Genomic DNA, 18,918 nt, shown 5'->3' with positions numbered 1-18,918 from the left:
AAAATGAACGGCAACATTGCATAACAGATACTTTGCTTTTGTTTGTCTTGGACGTATTTGCTGGTAGAGAATTAGTCTACGTTTATGTGACTTTGAAGTATCCTAAACTGCCTTTGCAAGCAGAAGGTGTCAACAAACACAGCGGCGGACGCCAGCAGCGTACCCATTATCACCTCTCCAAAAAAAACTAAATGAACGAACAACTACACATCCGACATCCTCAATTTGTACCTTGGTAGAGAAATATGCTCAAATCTCGACCACACGTGCCAAAAACTCACAGGGAGAAAGAGCCTCGGGGATGGATTTACACATCTTCTAAAAAACTCTTTTAAGAGTGTGTCCGCCTTGTCGGCGGCTTTAACTCACAGGGGGAGGAGGGGTTAACTGTTAGCACGGGTTATCTTCCTTACTCTGCTGCTCAAGGGGTGGTCAAAGGTTAATTCATCCGGTCCCTGGGTGAGACGCGACACAATGGAAGACAATTTGTTCTCTTCTGCAGGGCTGGGAATCCACGCTGGATAAATCAAACTTAATTAATACAGACGGAGAGAGAGCGGGTGAGAGAGAGAAAGCGAGAGGCCACATTTTGGCAGGTGGGTAATTAAACAAAGAGCAGCGAGATGGACACGATTCTGCCTCTGTCTTTCACTTTCTTCCCCGTTTTCCCCCCTCTTTCGCTCTCCATCACACGGACACCCGTCCCGTTTCTCTCTCTCTCACTTCCTCTTGTTTGCTCTTCCCATTCCACACCCGGAGACAAGGAGGCGTTCAGAGAGCGCAAGGCGGGAAAAAATAAATAAAAAAATCAATCAAGATTGGATCAATAGCGTAAACTGACAGGCCGGAGAGGCAGCGAACCGTGATACACAAGCAGATTAGGATCGAGTGTGTCTGCGTCAAGGGGGTGCGACCAGAGAGCTGGAGGCAGGCAGGGAGAGACGGAGGGACGGAAAGGGGGAGAGAAACCAGTCGCGAGCAGTCCAGTATTCAAATGAGCATAGTCAGCAAACTAAAGGCTTTCGACGGTCAAACACTAAACTACAGGCCCAAACGGAGCGGCATCGTTTTGCAGCCGATGGCTGGTTTTCATGGAGAGATCACACCTGCTGTCGTCTTTGTTCTAATTGGTGACAGACCTTCATGCTCCTTCTCTGAAGCAGGGACCTTCTTCATCTTCTTGGGGGTTTTCATGAAAAGGGGAAAGATGGTCCGCAGGCCCAGGATGTCCACAAACTTATGACAGTTATCCGCTCCCTCTGGTCCAATCATCCCGTGGTCCAGGACCTTCATGGCGCTGGTTCGAGACATTTTCTTTTCTCTGAACAAGAGCGAGAGAGAGAGAGAGAGAGAGAGAGAGAGAGAGAGAGAGAGAGAGAGAGAGAGCGAGAGAGAGAGAGAGAGAGAGAGAGAGAGAGAGAGAGAGAGAGTGTTACTTATTGTTTCAATAGATACGAAGAATGTGCATATCATGCAATCAGTTCATTCTTGCTTTTCAATTGGACGGTATTTTTAGGCAACTCTGAAGAAGTCACCTTCGGGCATTTGCTAAGATGTCGCAGTCACACCGAACCCTCTTTGCCCACTGCGCTTGTCTAGAGTCTGTGAAACCCCCTTGACCAGTGGCGGATTTAGCAATTTGGGGGCCCAATTCAAAAGGTATGTATGCGCCCCGCCGCCCCTCGCCATTCAATCTCTAAAAGAGAACGAAAAAAGATTGGTGATAGGCAGGTAAAGCCTCTTTTGTACCCCTTTTGTAACACTGTTGGTGACGGTGGGAGGCAACAACATGATGTCCTCTTCATTGTCTTGGTTAACATCGTTATCCTCACCTAGCACCACTTCACATCGAGCTGCTGCTGCTGCTGTCGTGGCATGTTCAACGCTTTGGACGTTCCTACCTGTATCCCTGTAGCCATAAAAAAGTGTGTCATCTTGTAATCTTTGGCAGCGTTTCTAAATATTTATCGCCGTTGTTTTTTAACTTTGAGTTGAGCCGCTTGGATAACTTTGTTTCACTTTTGCTTTTATTCTTGTCTTGCTTCTAAATCGTCTGTGTAATTTCCAGTCCTCCTGTCACTGTGTTTATCTTTTGCGCCGTGCACCATTTACGGACTAGTCCATTTCATTGTGAAAGCATGGGGTGTAGGGACTCGTCAGATAACCATGAACTGGACATTTTAACTACCACTGCAACGTATTTCTTAAGAATATTAATACAACTGACAATGCTTTTGAAGCGTTCATCATGATAAGGGGCTTTTTCTTTTCTTTTTGAGGTTGGTTAGGGGCCTCCTACTACGACCACTGGTAGGGGGCCCTAAGCAGCCGACAACTATGCCTCTGTTAAGACCGCCTCTGCCTTTGACCACCTTTTAGTTTCAGGCACGGACAGCGTTGTTGACAGTTACTGTGAAATAACTTTTAACTGGTATCAAATTGAATACTTAATTTGACGCTGATGCTTCTATATGAGTAAACGAGAACACCGGCGAGAAGTTAAAAAGATACATCTATCCAGTTATTCTTAATGCTCGTCATCGGCCTTCGGATTCCCTGCAAAATCGGACAAAATCCTGCATTTTCTTCAGAAACGTCTTCGGTTCAGACTCCAGCTTCGACAACATCAGAGTATACCTTCAGCTAAATTTCTTATCATCCTTATTATCATCATCATCATTATTATCATGCAACGGAACCTCAAAAGCTAAACAACTTTAAAAAGAGATTCAAACAAAACATTTGTTTCCGTGTTAATCCTGAAGACCTGTTTCAAGGTAGATAAACTATTAAGTAAGATGATCTGTCAAAGCGAAATACTTTGTGATGACACACATCCATTTTGCTATCATCAAAGCATTGGCACGATGAGAGGGACCAACCGTTTCATGCTCTGTCTACACCCCCCCGACTCTACGCCTCCTCTCGGGAAATGTAGCCGTCTGTCGCCGTGTCACTTCCTCCATTCCCGCCAATGACAGATGACAGTGTTTATCTCAAAGGAGGGACACATATTTCAGGCAGTTGAGTGTGGTTCTCCAGACAGACACATTATATATGATGGACGGCTTGAGAGGCGGGGGGGCCGAGAGGGAGGGGGATACACAGTGTACTTTCTGTAAGGAAACTAGGCAATTCAGTTGGGAGACAGGTGACTTAACTCAGCGTCCTGGTGCTGCAAAAACTATGCCGCCGTCGATGTCTAGTGGGCACGACAGAAGCAGTGGGTTTTCCATTAGACTCAAATTCCTTGCGTCTGAATCACCGGTGCTGACTGATTGGAAAAAGTTAAACACCTGCTAAAAAAAAAGGGTAGGGGAGCTGTACATCCACAAGCGTTGGAGGTGCCATGCTCACGGTGAACTGTAGCTACGGATTCCTAGACATCTGTAAAAATCACAGTTTTAGGCGTGAAGTCTGACAAACATTCAACTCTGCTGGGAATTCATCAAGACGCCAGGTGTGAAATCTGTATGGAGCACAAGGCTGACGAGGCTCGGGAGGAATATAAATGGAGTTTTTGATGGAAAACCAATAAATGTGCCTCAGTGAGTGGTGTGTGAGAGTGTGCGTGTGCGTGTGCGTGTGTGTGTGTGTGTGTTGTTGCTCTTTGGGATTTGTTTTGATTCATTTTTGGCTGCATTGTGTTTCAGTTAGAAAGCCAAATCTAAAAACTATAATGAAAGTCAAATGAGTTCAAAGGGACACGAGAGCAACTTTGTATTGCACTCCCATTAAGTTGGTGGGCTTACAAGGGAAAGGTCAAAAAAAAGAACAACAGAACGATACAAATAAATCCTCCAACAATTAGGAGTCTATATTTCCCACAATGCAACTAAATAACAGCATCTTTCATTACACTGTCTTTTTCTGACCGGCAAACTTTCACACCTTTCAAACACCACACCTCCAGGTCGTAATGCACTCAGAGCTCTACGATAGTACCTCACATGTGTACATGGATGTGTACATGGATGTGTACGAGCAATAGAATGTCTATGCTGCTGTATTCACGCCTAGATGACTTTTCGGAGTGTTGACGGAGCAGCTACAATGTTAGAATAGCTTAGCACGGATCAAGCCGAACCTCAGTCAGAAAACAGGAATTTGAAAAGATGTTTGCTCGTTGTTTCGAGGAAAGATCTGACAAAGCATGAAGGCAGACTTTTGACAAATCTGCATTATCGTGACATATTCCGGGGCGTCCTTTTTCATCCGTTAATTGCAGGTAAATTCCAGCCAAGATCTGTTTGTTTGTTTCTCGGTTCCCACCGCTGGAGTAAACTGGCCGACGCTAATTTGCTTTGGTTCTGGTGCGAATGCCGTACCACACAAGTAGAAATCCCTGAGCTCATCTCATTTCAAACAAAGCTTATGGTCGATTATCATTCAGTAAAAAATAATTAAAAAATACATATATTCTAAATTAGCATTCCCCTATGAGGTATCAGAAATCAAACTCATCTAGAATTCTCATAAATTCACAATTTGTTTCTCAAACAGTCATATCTAGGTTGGTTTGTCCCCTGTCCTCTTCTTTCTCTGTTTCACCAGAGGATGATTTACCACAAGAAGCTAAAAAGAATAAAAGAGCTTTTTCCGTGTAATAATGAGATATTGATCCGCCTTAAATCTACGTGTCCAATGATGTGATTATCGAAGGGGTGTGTCGGCTCTGCAGGATCATAAACGAGTGTAATGTGTCCTGATGACTCTTTAAGGTCACACCTTCACCAACTGATGATGGATTGCACCGGCGGCCTCGCCACGTGATGCAGCAGACAGACTGTGTTCTGTGCAGAGCTGGTTTTTTTTTTTAAAATATTTTTTTACTTTGAGAAAAGCAGCGAAGCACTCATTGCCCGCATGTTGTACACTCTGCATTGCAGCAGCGCTTCAGCATGTTGGAGGAGGTGAAACGCCGGGAGCATAGGTCATACATCGTGCAAGATTCTGCAAAAACAAAGCTATTAACTGTGATATTGCAGCAATTTGGTTTTTTTTTCTGTCTCCGACTTTGCCAAAATAATGGCTTTTCAAATATGAAGGAAACCATCCGCAATTACCCCAACGACCTCCATAACAAGCAGTGTTATTAGAGTATACAAAGACACTAGGTATTAGCATCAATACCTGCTCAGCAGTATTCTTTAACTGTAACAATAACGTGCAATATTTTCCCCACCACGGATAGTGTAAAAACTAAGAATTAAAAAGGTACAGCAAATAATTTTGTATTGTCTTTTGAGGGTTAAATATTAACATCCCGAATTTCTATATTTTTGCCCAAAACACACAGAACATAAGCTCTGTTGGAAATAAGATGAACATTGGTGATCAAAAGGTGGCTGTATACTTCTTGGCTTTAGATATCTTTTGCCTCGCGTGACCACAGGGTCATTTAAGTTCATTTTTATCAAACGCACCGGAGAGAAATGGGGTCTTCACCTCTGTGGCGCAACGCAGAAACCAACGTTACATCAATCAGCGAGTAAGTTGATTGTCAAAATCCCGTTGGCTGCGCATCGAATGCGCTCCCTGCTGCACATTTGAAACAAAGCACACAAAGAAGTTCTGCGAGTGGATGTTATTTTAGTGTGAGAACTGAAGATATGTTTTATTATAAGCCCTGTTGACGGAGTTCCAACGTGCAATTGGCTGAACAGCAAAAAAGCCCCGTCTATACATGCGTAACAATAAAAGGCGATACAATGCCTTGCAGCTTTACCCTACTCCACTGGTCATCGGCTGCTGGTGGAAGACAACAAGCGAGGAAGCACAGATTTGTTTTGCTTCATGTGGAAGGAAACGCACTTAACACTCTCCCATTAGAGCCTCACCTGAGCATGAGATTCATCAGCTGAAGCCCTTCCCCTCTGAGGAAGCGGTCCCGATTGGCTGCCAGCATGAGGCAGGAACACAGAGCGTCGAATAGGTTCTCCATCATCTCCTGCTCCTCGGCCGTGGATGGGTTGTGGCGCTTGAACACCTGACAGGGAGGGAGGGACGGAGAGGGAGAGAGAGAGAGAGAGAGAGAGAGAGAGAGAGAGAGAGAGAGAGAGAGAGAGAGACAGAGACAGAGACAGAGAGAGAGAGAGAGAGAAGGGAGCGTTTACAACAGAAACGCAGGCCGGCAAATTCTTTAAAAACACATTGGCAGCTTGTGAAGTGGTTCATTAGAGCGGTTTTTGAAACATGGCCGCTGTGAGAACCTTTTAAGGATGAGAAGGACTAAGCCCAGACAGAAACATTAGCAAGGGTCATGCTGTAATTAAAAGAAGAGACAGTCTAGGAAAATGGTAACAGCCACGAGCAAAACGCTGGTCAATGAGAACTCAAGTTGTAATTTGTATTTCTGCTTCCGTATATGCGAGTAGGGGTTAATAGTGAGGTTGAAAACAGGGTTGAAAATTGGCTTTGGGGTTGGACTGGGTTTTACACTGCTCATGGTAAATCTTTGGTCAGAGAAGTGCTCATGTTTGAGAAACGACTGCGAGCTAAAGCAAACTACGTCCTAAAAATAGAGGAGAAGCAAAAGAATCTTACAGATAGTTGCTGCAGTAACACATCAATGCCATCCATCTCGCCCAATAATTCTCTGGTATCTGTGGAGGAAAGAAGAAATGCAGACGGAGGACAAAGAGATAAAAATGGAGTAACAGGACAACAGGGAGATTAAATTGAGATGCTTGCAAAAAAAAAAAAAAAACATTTAAGGATCGGAAGGGAGGACAGAAAAAGGTTTATGTGGAAACATGAAGGACGTGAGAAAAAAAGAGGAAACGATGTAGAAAGGGAGGGAATGACAGAAGGCACACAATGAGCATGAGCACTGACAGACACAGCGGCTGCTATGGACCTTCAGAGAGAGAAAACGAGGGCACTAAAGAATATACATCCAGTTATTGGATCTAGGCCTGAGTATTGAAATGTGTGTTTTATCGTTTTGTTAAAAAGTGACGTCTTAGCAGCTTTAAAAGGCTGTGAATGACAAAGGTATTCAAATGAAGGTTGTGTTTACAATATGCTGCGCTTTGCATTCATGACTTTGTCGACAGTGAAGAATTCAGAACTTACAGGAGAACGTACACGTGTTTGTACTGTTATCTGTGCACTTTATTTTATATTCTATTTTAAATTGAATGTTTCTATTGTGTTGGTTGTTGATTGTTGTTTGTCTAATGTATGCACCACCCGCCAAGACAAACTCCTCGTATCTGTAACATACCTGTCAAATGAATGTTTCTGATTCTGATTTTCAAGTCAATGTGAACAATGTGGTGAATCTTCCAGGGATAAATAATTAGTGAGGCTGTTCTCATTGGCAGCAGCACTGGTTCATATTTTTACATATAAAGCCTTCAGAGTGGAGTTTAAAGTTGAATTTGACAGCAGGAAGCAATAATTATGTTCAAATTAGCACATCAAGGACGTTCTCAAATTGTCATTTCCCCTAATAGGAGCCCAGTGATTTCCCTTATTCTTGCTTCAAGACACTGACAGTAATATAATACGGAACTTTATTCATGCCGTCGCGTTTCCTTTGAGAAAAACATCTTTTTTTGTGAAATTTTATTTGGTATTTGAAGAGCAAGACAAATAAAAAGGCAGAAGAGGAAGAGAATGAGTGTAAAATGAGACTAGACTCCGACTGAATATCAATATGGCTACGTGTCATTAGTGAAAACCCATCCAAGGACCTGAAAGTCCTGTAGCTACCTGAGGCTTACTGGGGTTTCGCGAGGGAGGAAAGGAGAGAGGGAGGGAGGGATAAGACAAACACACGGGGAGAGAGGAAGAAGAGAAGGGAGTTAGGAAGACTGAAGAGAGAGAAAGACGATTGGAAGAAAAGAGACAATTGGAAACATGAAAAGGAATATGAAATCAAAGAGTGATTGAAGGAAATGAGAAAAAGAAGAAAAATTAAAAAAAGGACAGAAAGAAGAGAGAAAAGGAAAGGACAAAATGAAGTTACTGGAAGCAGAAACTAAATTGAGAGACAGTTCCAGGAATGGAGGAGAGAAAAAGAGAAGAGGGGAGAAACATACAGATAAAGGTGGAAAGAGAACAATCCAAGATGGGTAGAAGAAAGAAAAAGAAAGAATAGAGGAAGCAAGAACCAATAAAGAGAGAATGAAAAGAGAAAAAAAGTGGGGCAGTGCATTTTGTGTTGGTTTGAGAAAGCTGAACTGTGAAGGGGAAGATAAACTAACATCGTTTGGAAGCCACAAACCACTTAGTGAGGCGCACTTACTGTCATTGTTCTGCAGCAAGATGGCCAGGATTTCACTGCAGTACAACTTGTTAGCATCAAACGGTATCTTTGCCTGAGAGAGAAAGAGAGCAAACTCCAATTACCACTCATCTTACAGAAGCTTCGTTCTCCAGAGTTTCAGGAAATGATCTTGTAGTCTACAACTAAATATGGATCTCTTTTTTTTCAAGCAGAGATCCAGCCACATATGTTAGATTTGGTGGTGGTGTGAAGCGATAGCAACTTTTAAACCTTGTATCTGTTAACATCTGATCACATGGTTTTTACATGTTATTTGAAACCTATTTAACTTTTATCTTTTCAAAAATTTCAATATTCATAGTTGAAAGTATGGTTGCTATGGAAACATACTGGGTAAATCCAGCAATGATCTCAAAAAGACTTAAAAGCGATATTTTTTTATTTTCTATGAGTCTTAAAACATGATTCAAAAAAGATTGTTACATAAAGCAAGTCATTTTGACGCGAGTGTTTTTATTTACATTTATTTGCAGAACCTGCGTGAACACATCATGCACTCGGTTGAGGAATGGAGGGTTTTGCAGTAAAGGTAAAGAAAATAACACGGGTGATAATTTAAGGTTAGGCACAGAATCTACTGTTTTCTCCAGTCTAAAACTTAAAAAATATTCAATTCATTTTATTATTTAAAAAATATATTAGTATAATGCCAAGAGTATATCTTGATTTCTTAAATAATGACTTAAATTAATAACCAGATTCTAATATTTGCAGATACATTTTTAGTCAATCGACTGAAGTCTCACCTTGATTCTCTTGAGCAGCCACTGCATGAGTCCCTGCTGAGCGGCCTCGGTGCACAGGACCGGTCTGAACTCAGCCATATTCTCCGTGATGGCTGTGGGAAAACGTGACATTAGAAATAAAAATTCAACCCTTCGTGTTCGATGTCCGCCCTGCCAAAAGTGTCCCTGAGCAAGTCAATGTACGAGCACGGCGCCGTCACTGAGGCACTTCCTGATCAGAAAAGTCGGGATGCGCCAATCTGAAGCAGTGGATGCATGTCAGCATTGACACTGACCTCATTGGGTGGACGGGGCTCGACATGTCTGATGACTGATGTTATGAAGCCTCGAGTCCGGCTGTCTTGGAGTACAGCCGTCGCCATGTTGTTATTTTTGCAACCAATGAACAAAAGTTAACATATTTGGAATGGGGAGGAGTGAAGTTGAGACACCAACTCAATCACAGTGAACGCGCCATGAAACATTCTCTGCTTTATTGCCTATTTGGTTCGAAGTGCACTATAAACTAATGTCACGTTGGATTGAAAAAGACACTTCCGCATTGGCTTCTCTCCGCACAACCGGAGGCTGCCGCCTGGTTTGCGTCTATTTTTTAAGAAACAATAATGCGCAGGCTCTGTAGTCTGACCAAAAATGAAGAACTTAATTATGTCTTTCAACCCTGACAGAGCCAGCGCCATGGATGTATGAAGAGAACTGGATGCAGCGTTAGAGGTAGGCCTCCATTCATTCGGATGAAAGTTGCTCAGTGGCTCATGAAGGAAAAAAAAGTTTGACTTAAAAATGTAGGAGCTCGGGCAGCAGAAACCAAATCCACGCTTTCCGTTCTCACCTCCCACTATTAAAGCTCTGACCATATAATATTCGCAGGAAAGGATTTTACAATTTTGTGTCGTTTATTGGCCTGGCCCGCGGTGTTTGAAGGCCTATAGACCGAGTCTGTGGCTGTCACACAGGACATGCTCGGGTGGTTGCGCCGAAGGGATATAATCTGGAATGTGCCTTGAGGAATTTTCAGCATGAGTGATGCATTATTAATCCAGAGGGGGAGACGGGTCGAAGTGACACTTGTAAACTACCTAAAAGCAGACTAATCAGAAAAAAAAAATACATTCTTCGACTAGTGTTTTCTCTCTGCTGGCATAGTCACAAGTCAGTCACATGTACGGATGCAATGCAAGCACACTTTGAAGGGGGGAGAACAGAGAAACACAGCCGTCATCTCTTTTCCTGGGTCCTGTCCCAGCGTCTTCTAATATTATCTATCCATATTAGAAAGCTGTCTCTGCCACATGATATCTCCATCAGAGCAGACTGCAGCAGGAGGGGACAGACACAGAGAGGGAGGGAGGGATTCTGGTGATGAAGAAGAGGGATGGAGAAGAAGAAAAACGAAGGGGCTGGAGGGGAGGCAAATAAAAGGGAGATGGAAAAGCAGAAGGGAGGCAAAGGGGTGGGAAGACAAGTCGAAGATGAGGGATGGAAAGCTGAGGGAATGAGGGACTGTAACAACAGTACAACAAATATGAGATAGAGTTGGGAGAGAATAAAAAGGGAAAAAGAAAAAAAGAGAAGCGCAACATTTGGAGAGAGGGGCAACAGCTGATAGGGAGATGATGAGAGAAAGAAACTAGAGGAGAGGATGGAGAGAGGGAAAGATGCCGAGGGAAGAGCCTTTATCTGGGATTCAAATGGAGCAGACAGACAGCGTCCTGGTGGACAGCAGGCTCAGAGCGCGGAGCAGCCAAGGCAGACAAAGGGCTTATTCAAGCTTGGAGCGCTCCCTTGATGACACACACAGACACACACAGGCAACGAAGAAGAGAAAAAATCATCTCGGTAGACTCATTCAACGCATAAAAGAGCTGAGAGGCATAAAAGTGGGATTCATGCAGCGGCCGTGACTTTTCAAACTATTCGCCGGTCCGTGCCCTCTCCTGGCCCTCCCGTCTCCGTTTAATGCTGCCACAAACACGAATGTGATTCTCCACAGCTAAGAGTTACAGACCTTAAATCTTTTTTTTTTAAAGGGTTTATAAGTGATTCCTCTTTGCCAAAATATTGAAATAGAGACCCAGACAGTGACTGTAAAAGCTCAAAGAACACAATAACGTACAGGAGGACTCCCTGTCGCTGTGCTGCCCAAAGCTCAACACACCTTAGAAGGCATCTCTCCCCCTGGAGCGGCTTGTCATGTTTCAGCACGACAAGGCTGATTAATTACTCTTACTCTGAATATTCAAATGCAGCTGAGCGGCTATTTTTATGCACCTTTTTCTTTTTATATCCTCGGGTGTTGTACAGAACCAAAGAGAGGAGGCTCTCTAGCACCAGCAATGTGCAGTGGATTTTGTCTCAGATTTGTTACAAATATTTGTCCCACGTGTTCTTAATTGAAATGAACGCTGAAAACCGCGCACGGAGAGCGTCTTCCGGTTCAGTGTAACTGTAGTTACGCTGCTCGCAGGAACGTGTTTTGATCCTAAAATATATGCGTGTGAAGCTTAAATAGATTAAAAATTCTGAGCACGATTGAGAAATTTTCTCCACACAGCTCTCAACATGGCGGACGCTGAGCCGGCAGATACTAGCGGAAACTCAGATGACAGCAACAGTGTTGACGGAGCTAATGGTTTTTACCTTGGATGGGAAGCGGGAGGTTGAGCGTTAAAACATTTATCTAATCTTCAAGAAAAGCCGAATGGCTTAGAAATGTACTACATACAGACCCTAATATCTTTACTCCATCTCGATCCAGCCAAACATGTACAAAACTAGTACGACTACTTCCAAAGACATAACATGAATATAAATCCAGGATAAGCCTCGTCGTTGAGGCTTTGGCGGGACATTTTTCTTACCCAGTGTGTTATAGATGCCGTCAGCCTCCTCCTTCACCTGCTCATCCAGCCGCTCCATATTCTGCACCAGTAAAGCCACCACCTGACCCTCCAACTGCAGACACAGAAAGATCAAGTATTAAGTTCAAGTCGGATGTCCTTATATTTTGCAACACGATGTGATGTTAAAGAACAAAAGACTGAGTTCCTGTCTGAGCTCTCTGAACACGTCCAAGTGTTATCAATCAAGTCAACATTGGCGACACTGGAGCTCGCGGGGCGCCGACTGGCAGGATGCAAGTACTATTACAGATGAAAGAAGAGGACGGTAGAAACCAATTTATGAGCCACTGGAGACCCGCCGATTCATCTTATCAAGAATAGCACCTGGCCCTCTGGCAGCTAGGACAAGGGCAGCTGGAGCTTCCAGCAAAGAGGCGGGAGAAATAGGTTTAACCAAGCCTTACTGCCCCGAAACCGTTTTTCTTTAGAAAAGGCTGTGAGGAGGAGTGCGGCTAGTGGGGCGCTCCATTGCGATGGCAAATGGACTGCATTTATATGGCGCCTGTTAACCGGTGAGCTGCGCAGAACAACTGGAGCTACAGTCTGGCCCGCTGTCACATCCCGACAGTATCGGACACTAACCAGCCTGCGAGCAGACAAAAACCTGATGATGCGTTTAGTGATATGTTCTTCAGACATTATTAACTTTTAGTTGAAAATTGAAAACGCCAGCGCTTGCACATGCAGCGGCCGGTAGCTCCCATGAATTTTGCTGAATGTCTTTGTCAGAGTTTGTTGGGGGGTTGCTTTTATTACTGGAGCAGGAATGTCATATATATGACACAAAGGAAGCGTGGGCATTGGATTAAGTCAGGGTCCGGCGGACCAAATGCCACCAAACTGGCCGAGGGAAGAGATGGAGGCGAGCCGAGATGGGAGTGAAGCTAACCCAGCTACAACATGAGGCCACTCCACTTCCGGTCGCAGGACAAGAAGATGAATGGAATAGGACCTCAGGCGAACCAAGCAGCAGGATAGGGCGATGGTGAAGCCTTCAGTCCTTACAGGGATGCAGTTGCAGTTTGCATTCCTCATTACACCAATGTTTTTTCTTGTGTCGTAATTGGGCTACAGCTGCATTTTGTTGTGCATCCCTGGTGTTGCATCATGACAACAAACGATCTTTGAGTCCTTGAGCATGACATTACATTATTTCAACCTTCAGCATATGCGGAGACAGAAAAAGCTAATCTAATTATGTCAGATGGCCTATTGAGCTAATTGAGCTAATACCAAGTTGTGTCTGGATGCTCACGCACATGAATATTAAACAATCCTGCAATTGATCCAAATGTCTTTTAGGAACCGGTAACAAACAGCTGCCTGCAAGTCACTGCAAGATATTGGGGGAATGGCGACAAAAGAGTTATGCATGTATGTATGTATGTATGTATGTATGTATGTATGTATGTATGTATGTATGTATGTATGTATGTATGTATGTATCTCACTGTTTGTCTCACTGTCATGTCTCTTACACTTAAATACTGAACTAAAGACTAATATATGTAGATGTTGTATGTAGACAACACTGAGACCATTGAAACAGGTTGCTCTCATTGTCGTGAGAAACCACTATCCTGATGAAGGCCACTGGGACGTAGACTGGCGCAAATTGTGACACATTCAAGCCAAAGAATTCTTTGATTAAGTGTCATGGTGACGGCCATGACGGAGAATGGGCGGCGAGGGCGGGAGGGGTCGCACGGTTCTCTCTTTCATTATAGGAATATCAGCACATTATTGCAGTTTGACCTTTGTCTGTGTCACTCTAAATGTCAGCTCACATAATGGGGTATCAAAGATCATCCCTGGTTCGTTGACAGCGCGACAGGCTCGCTGACAAAAAATAGAAGAAAAGGAAGCGAGGGCTAACTGTACAGTTGAGTAGGCGATTGAAGATGCTTAACCGAGATGCCACCAGGCACAGCTGGAGAGTGACGGAGAAAAGCTTTAGATAGCTGAAAAGTGAAAGAAGAGTAACTATAATTATATGGTTTATATTACATTTTGATATCATTTTCAGTTAAACAATTTGTTTTATATTAATAAAAAAACTAATTTTATATGACGTTGAATTAATTAAAAATGTTTAAAACTCAATTGTATGTCTAAAAATCTCTCAGTGATCTCCTCTGCAGATGGAAAGTACTAGTAGTAGTAGTAGTAGTAGTAGTAGTGTATGTGAATGACATCAGCTGACAGGAAGTAAACATGGACCCAAGCACCCGTCTTGCAATTCCAATCTGTTGAATCCGGTCCATGCGGTTAATTAAACCCACCGTGCCCGGTTGGATGCCGGAGTCCAGAAACGCAAGCATTCGGTCTGCAAAGTACCGCTTCTTTATATATCATCAAAGACGGACGTAAACACTTGACTCACCAAAGCGTCTATGAGTACCTCGGCACCTTCCTCGCTCTCCTGCAGCGTGTCGATATCCGTTAGCTCCTGAAGCAGGTCCACCACTGCTATGGCAACATGTGGTTCAGGCTAAGGACTACAGAGCTGTGTTTGAAGAGCAAAGCGCTTCAAGAACAATCTCAGACTCGCCATGGACGGTCAAAACGACTGAACTGTAAACAAATCTCACCAAAAGACATACACTAACAATGTGTTCGTCCATCTCTCACACTTTGACCCGTATGTGGCTTTCGGCCCCTTAAAACCACCTCTCCGACTAAGAATGGAAATCTTGGCAAAGAGGTGAAACAATGTTCATATCGTAAGTGAAAGGATATCAGTGTTCTCGTGACTGAGAAGGCTCAGCAGGGAGTGGACGGCATTCAGCTCCACCAGCAGGTGGTAGAGGTCTGCCATTGTTGCGATCACGTGCATTTCCTGGATAATGTCGTTTAGGTCCAGCTCCGACTCCATGAACCTGGTTTGGAGGTTTGAGACATTTTGGTAAACATCTTAGCATTCATTCATATTTCATTTCAGGGATACACAGGTTTCAGCATTTGAGAAATTGTAATAAGCTTTGCTAAGTCCACAGGAAATGTGGCTTAATTCCCAGACAGAATATCAGTAATTGGAATTAGTTTTAATGTCATCCTCATAGAGAAACAAATACTGTGAACATTCAGTAATGAGCTTACTTCTCTGGGTTGTCCGGAAACTTAATCCTCAGTTCCTGATTTTTGTACGACCTTTTCTCAAAGGTCAGGATCATTTTCTTCACTGAACTCTCATCCACCGGCTCTGCCTGTTTTATGAGAACATACGTAAAGGAGAAGGGAGCTAAAGATTAAACAACTGAAGACAGCGAGAAAGGAAAAAAACTGAGGAAACTGCAGCAAGAACAACATTGAGACTTTAAAGAGGCAAGCAGCGATGAATTGCACGACAATTTCTTGTTCCCAGTAGGTAGCGCTGCATAATGAAAATTAAAAAAATTAAGATTTTTTTAAATAACTTTTCATCATAGATGTTGCCAGATTCTTCTGACAAGATTTGAAGTTGAACTGATTATATCTGGAGGAGTTAAAAGGGCAGCACCGTAAAAAGTGGTGAAAAAAACACTGTAAAAGTCAAGATGGCCGACTTGGTGTTGGGTTGACGATACACATCCAGGAGAATGTTTGTCTCCATGTGTTGCATACACCAACCAAAGTGTGAAAGCGTTTCATTGGAAGGAGAATGCATTTAACCGCCTGACGGCTTAAAAGCCTGTAAAGTGGTGCACAGTTAATGACTGGTTAGGGAATTACAATTGGCTGACATTATGGAACAGTGCAGCACTTTGCTTTCAGTACCCCTTGACGCCTGAAAAGGCTGCAGTGTGATATAATTTTAACCGGATAATAGATGTTTTCTAATGCATTAAAGAATGTGTCAACACCGGTGGTGACAACTGGTTCTTCTTGACCAGAAATAACCACAAAGAAACTTTCATGGACCTGATCCACAGACCCTTGTTCTCGTGCTACATTAATTGCAAGACTTGGACTCGGGCCGAAACAATTCATCCTCAATTTGAACCCGTTCGGCAAGAATACGTAAGCTTTCGGCTAATCTAAAATTCTGTTCCTAATTTGTATTCAATCTTGGTCATAGATGCGAAAATTGATCGTTAGGAATGTGTCCTGCATTTTACCTTTTTGTGGCAATAGTTGTGTATATTAATTTAATTGATCTATACATTTAAATCAACCTATAAACAGACACTCAATGTACAAGTACTTTGCTTTCAGTACCTCTTGACGCCTGAAAAGGCTGCAGTGTGATAAGTGCATTATAGAGTATGCATACAACAACAGTAGCAATAGACCTGAGGGCCAGACAACCACCCGCACACACACACACACACACACACACACACGGCAAGGTTTCCCTGCTTATTTAAGTGTGAACCAGGCTGTGTTCAACTTCTGGTTTGAACTATATGTGCGTATTTTCATGTTTTTGTAAGTCGACAGTGACGGTAACAGTTCTTACTGTGACACGCTGTGCTGCACTTCAATGCTGAATTGCACGGTTTAAAACCATGACAAGAGAGAAAGACATTTTCAAATGAAAAGCTTTTGACATCATCATTAAAAAAACAAAACATGGCACTTTGCAGAGAAACAAATGGAACAATTCTGTAATAACCACATGACCAATTGTACTTACCTCAGGTTCATCTTCATCCTGGTCCATCAGTTTCTCCAGGATCCTCTTCTTTTCCCCGGTCAGATCGTCGACATCACCCGCTCCCTCGAGTCCTGCTTCCCGGTATCTGGCTAACTCCCTGGCACTCAGCCCCTTCAGTTGCTTCCCTCCTCGGGAGTCCTCATCTCCTCCGTCTCCGTCCTTGGGACGCTTTGCTCCTCTATCAGGCTGCCAGAAGAGAGGAGGTGGAGAAAGGTAACCTTCAGAATCTGGTGGTGTGTGTGTGTGTGTGTGTGTGTGTGTGTGTGTGTGTGTGTGTGTGAGAGAGAGAGTGAATGAAAGAAGTATCTCGGTGAACCTGAACATAAAGAAGAAGATGGCAAACCCCAGCACAGGAGCTCATTAAGGAAACACTTCATTGGGGACCTTTGATGAATCATACTGAGCTCCTTCTTTGTTTCACATTAAGTAAAGCACACCTTCCACCAGGCAGCAGCTGCTCTGAGAAAAATGACAACTTTGAGAACAAACCACCAACCAGCAATTTCATCTCTACCGGCTGTCTTAGACCAATCTGTCACTAACCACTGGAGTCTACCTGCCTCTGCATGTGAGCTAGTTTGGGCAACTATCGCGAGCTGAAGTGTCATGACAGCCACCTGTCCACGTATAGTACTGACGTTATTTGTCAGGAAACCCGACATTAAGTCAGGCTGGTCAACTGTCACGTTTCCTGTCGCCTTACAAACAGAAAACGTAAAACAGACAAAGCAAAAGTAAATAACAAGCCCGAACCGAAAGCCTGCTAGCGACCACCGGTGCCTGCTAGCAACGTTAAGAATGATACAAGTCGAGGAGAGCTAGACGCGAGTTCCCCACTGACGAGCTGAATTAAACGTCTACCTGATAGTTGAGAAGCTCTCCGACGTCCATGTCACCAGGTTAAACAACCTAAAAGTACGAGTGTTTTGCTCGAGCTCGTAAAAAAGAAGCAAGAGCGTAAGTTGCACTTCGGCAGTTAGCTAGCTGTGCGGCTAACAACAAGCTTTCCGTACGCAGGCACGCTTGCCGTAAAACGCTGTCGCAACGAGCGACTGTCGTAAACATAGAAGCGTTATACCCATGATATGATACATCCATGATTTAAACTCATAATGACCCATTAACTTAAAAACAAATAAAAAATAACATTAAGTCAGTTCACTTTGCTTCTTTTCTTCTACAATAATACAAAAATAATGCAATGTAACGATATCTATTTTGCTTAAAGCTCACATGCACAGAAGTGCCTTAAGCAAGATTTCAAATATGATTTACTTCTCCTGAAATATCTGTGAACAAACAACAGTGTGGTGCATTAATGCCTTACGTTGAGTCAGACTCAATTGAGATTTTTCAGTCCAGTTTTGCCTAAATGGAAAACAGCTGTTACAACGTGGGTCTTGGTCTGTGACAGGAGGAGAACACAAGGACAACAACAAAGCGATTTATTTACAACAGTAGTTCTGTGTTCCACAAGCTCTGAGTCAGTGGGTCAAATCCCCCATAACAGAAACAGCTGTGCCCAGATGTGTGTCATGTCTCTAATGATCCCTGACAAACACAATGGCAGGCAGTGCAGAGGGTCTGCATATTGTTGAAGGGATTCATGCTATTTGTGAGATGTGTGTTTCCATATTTAAGTGTTCTGACTGGAGGGTTGTGACTTTTAGGCTTAAGAATTAAAACAAGGAAAAATAATAAATGCACAACATAATAAAATACAGCTGTGTAAAAAATATATTTGTTGTGATGTTTAAAATGTTCAGATTTGGTTAAGACGGTGTCAGAGAAAACTACAGGGGTGCAGGTGTTTAATGGTTGTTTTTGGTAATCTGTGTATTGGTTCACGTGCTACAGCTCTACATATACCGCTTCAGAAATAATACTGTCAATTATGATGTCACTAGTGTTGCTATCCCAGCAACAAAATCATTTCAGCTCATTTGCCAATCCTGAAATAAACCCCCTTAATGATACATGTAAAATTAGACATGACTGTTTCCTCATCAGGCCTCACATAATGAAATCCTGCTCTTGAGGGCTCATTTTTGCTGTGTTCTCTCCAGGAGAGCTTTATATGCCAAGCAATCTTATTGTTCCAGACAGGCAGAAAATCAACTTTTCAATGAGCATCATTGGGAAACGTATGAGAGGTGCACTGCGCGGAAGCCTCCATTGCCACTCCAGTCTCTGGCCAGTGAGCTGTGACAGTGGAGCAAAAGAAACAGCATTTGAAAAGGAAGCCACTGCCAAGCAGCCAAGCTTGACGCCCCAGAAAACATGAGGAAAAGAAGCAATGGAAACGGTCAAAGGAAAGAGAGAGAGGCAGAGTGAAAG

At 43.2% G+C, this 18,918-nt stretch overlaps 1 protein-coding gene across 1 annotated transcript in view; it reads right to left on the bottom strand.

The window, feature by feature from the left end:
- Positions 1 to 17,604, bottom strand: part of ctnnbl1 (catenin, beta like 1) — a 44,026-nt gene extending 26,422 nt beyond the window's left edge. Inside the window, exons 1-11 of the mRNA XM_068598680.1 lie at positions 17,443 to 17,604; positions 16,561 to 16,767; positions 15,045 to 15,151; positions 14,685 to 14,824; positions 14,329 to 14,426; positions 11,904 to 11,997; positions 9,043 to 9,134; positions 8,255 to 8,327; positions 6,547 to 6,605; positions 5,841 to 5,989; positions 1,140 to 1,321 (exon numbers count right to left, since the gene is read on the bottom strand). Of these exons, the coding sequence (XP_068454781.1) occupies positions 1,140 to 1,321; positions 5,841 to 5,989; positions 6,547 to 6,605; positions 8,255 to 8,327; positions 9,043 to 9,134; positions 11,904 to 11,997; positions 14,329 to 14,426; positions 14,685 to 14,824; positions 15,045 to 15,151; positions 16,561 to 16,767; positions 17,443 to 17,472 (1,231 nt within the window). The 5' untranslated portion in view covers positions 17,473 to 17,604. The remainder of the gene's footprint in view (positions 1 to 1,139; positions 1,322 to 5,840; positions 5,990 to 6,546; positions 6,606 to 8,254; positions 8,328 to 9,042; positions 9,135 to 11,903; positions 11,998 to 14,328; positions 14,427 to 14,684; positions 14,825 to 15,044; positions 15,152 to 16,560; positions 16,768 to 17,442) is intronic.
- Positions 17,605 to 18,918: the final 1,314 nt, after the last annotated feature.

This window comes from Clinocottus analis, unplaced genomic scaffold (assembly GCF_023055335.1).
Source record: "Clinocottus analis isolate CAN_PGR_092001 unplaced genomic scaffold, fCliAna1.0.p SCAF_4, whole genome shotgun sequence".
In the NCBI taxonomy this organism is placed as follows: domain Eukaryota; kingdom Metazoa; phylum Chordata; class Actinopteri; order Perciformes; family Cottidae; genus Clinocottus; species Clinocottus analis.
Note: the sequence above shows the minus strand (reverse complement) of the source record. Positions and strands in the feature narration are given on the sequence as shown.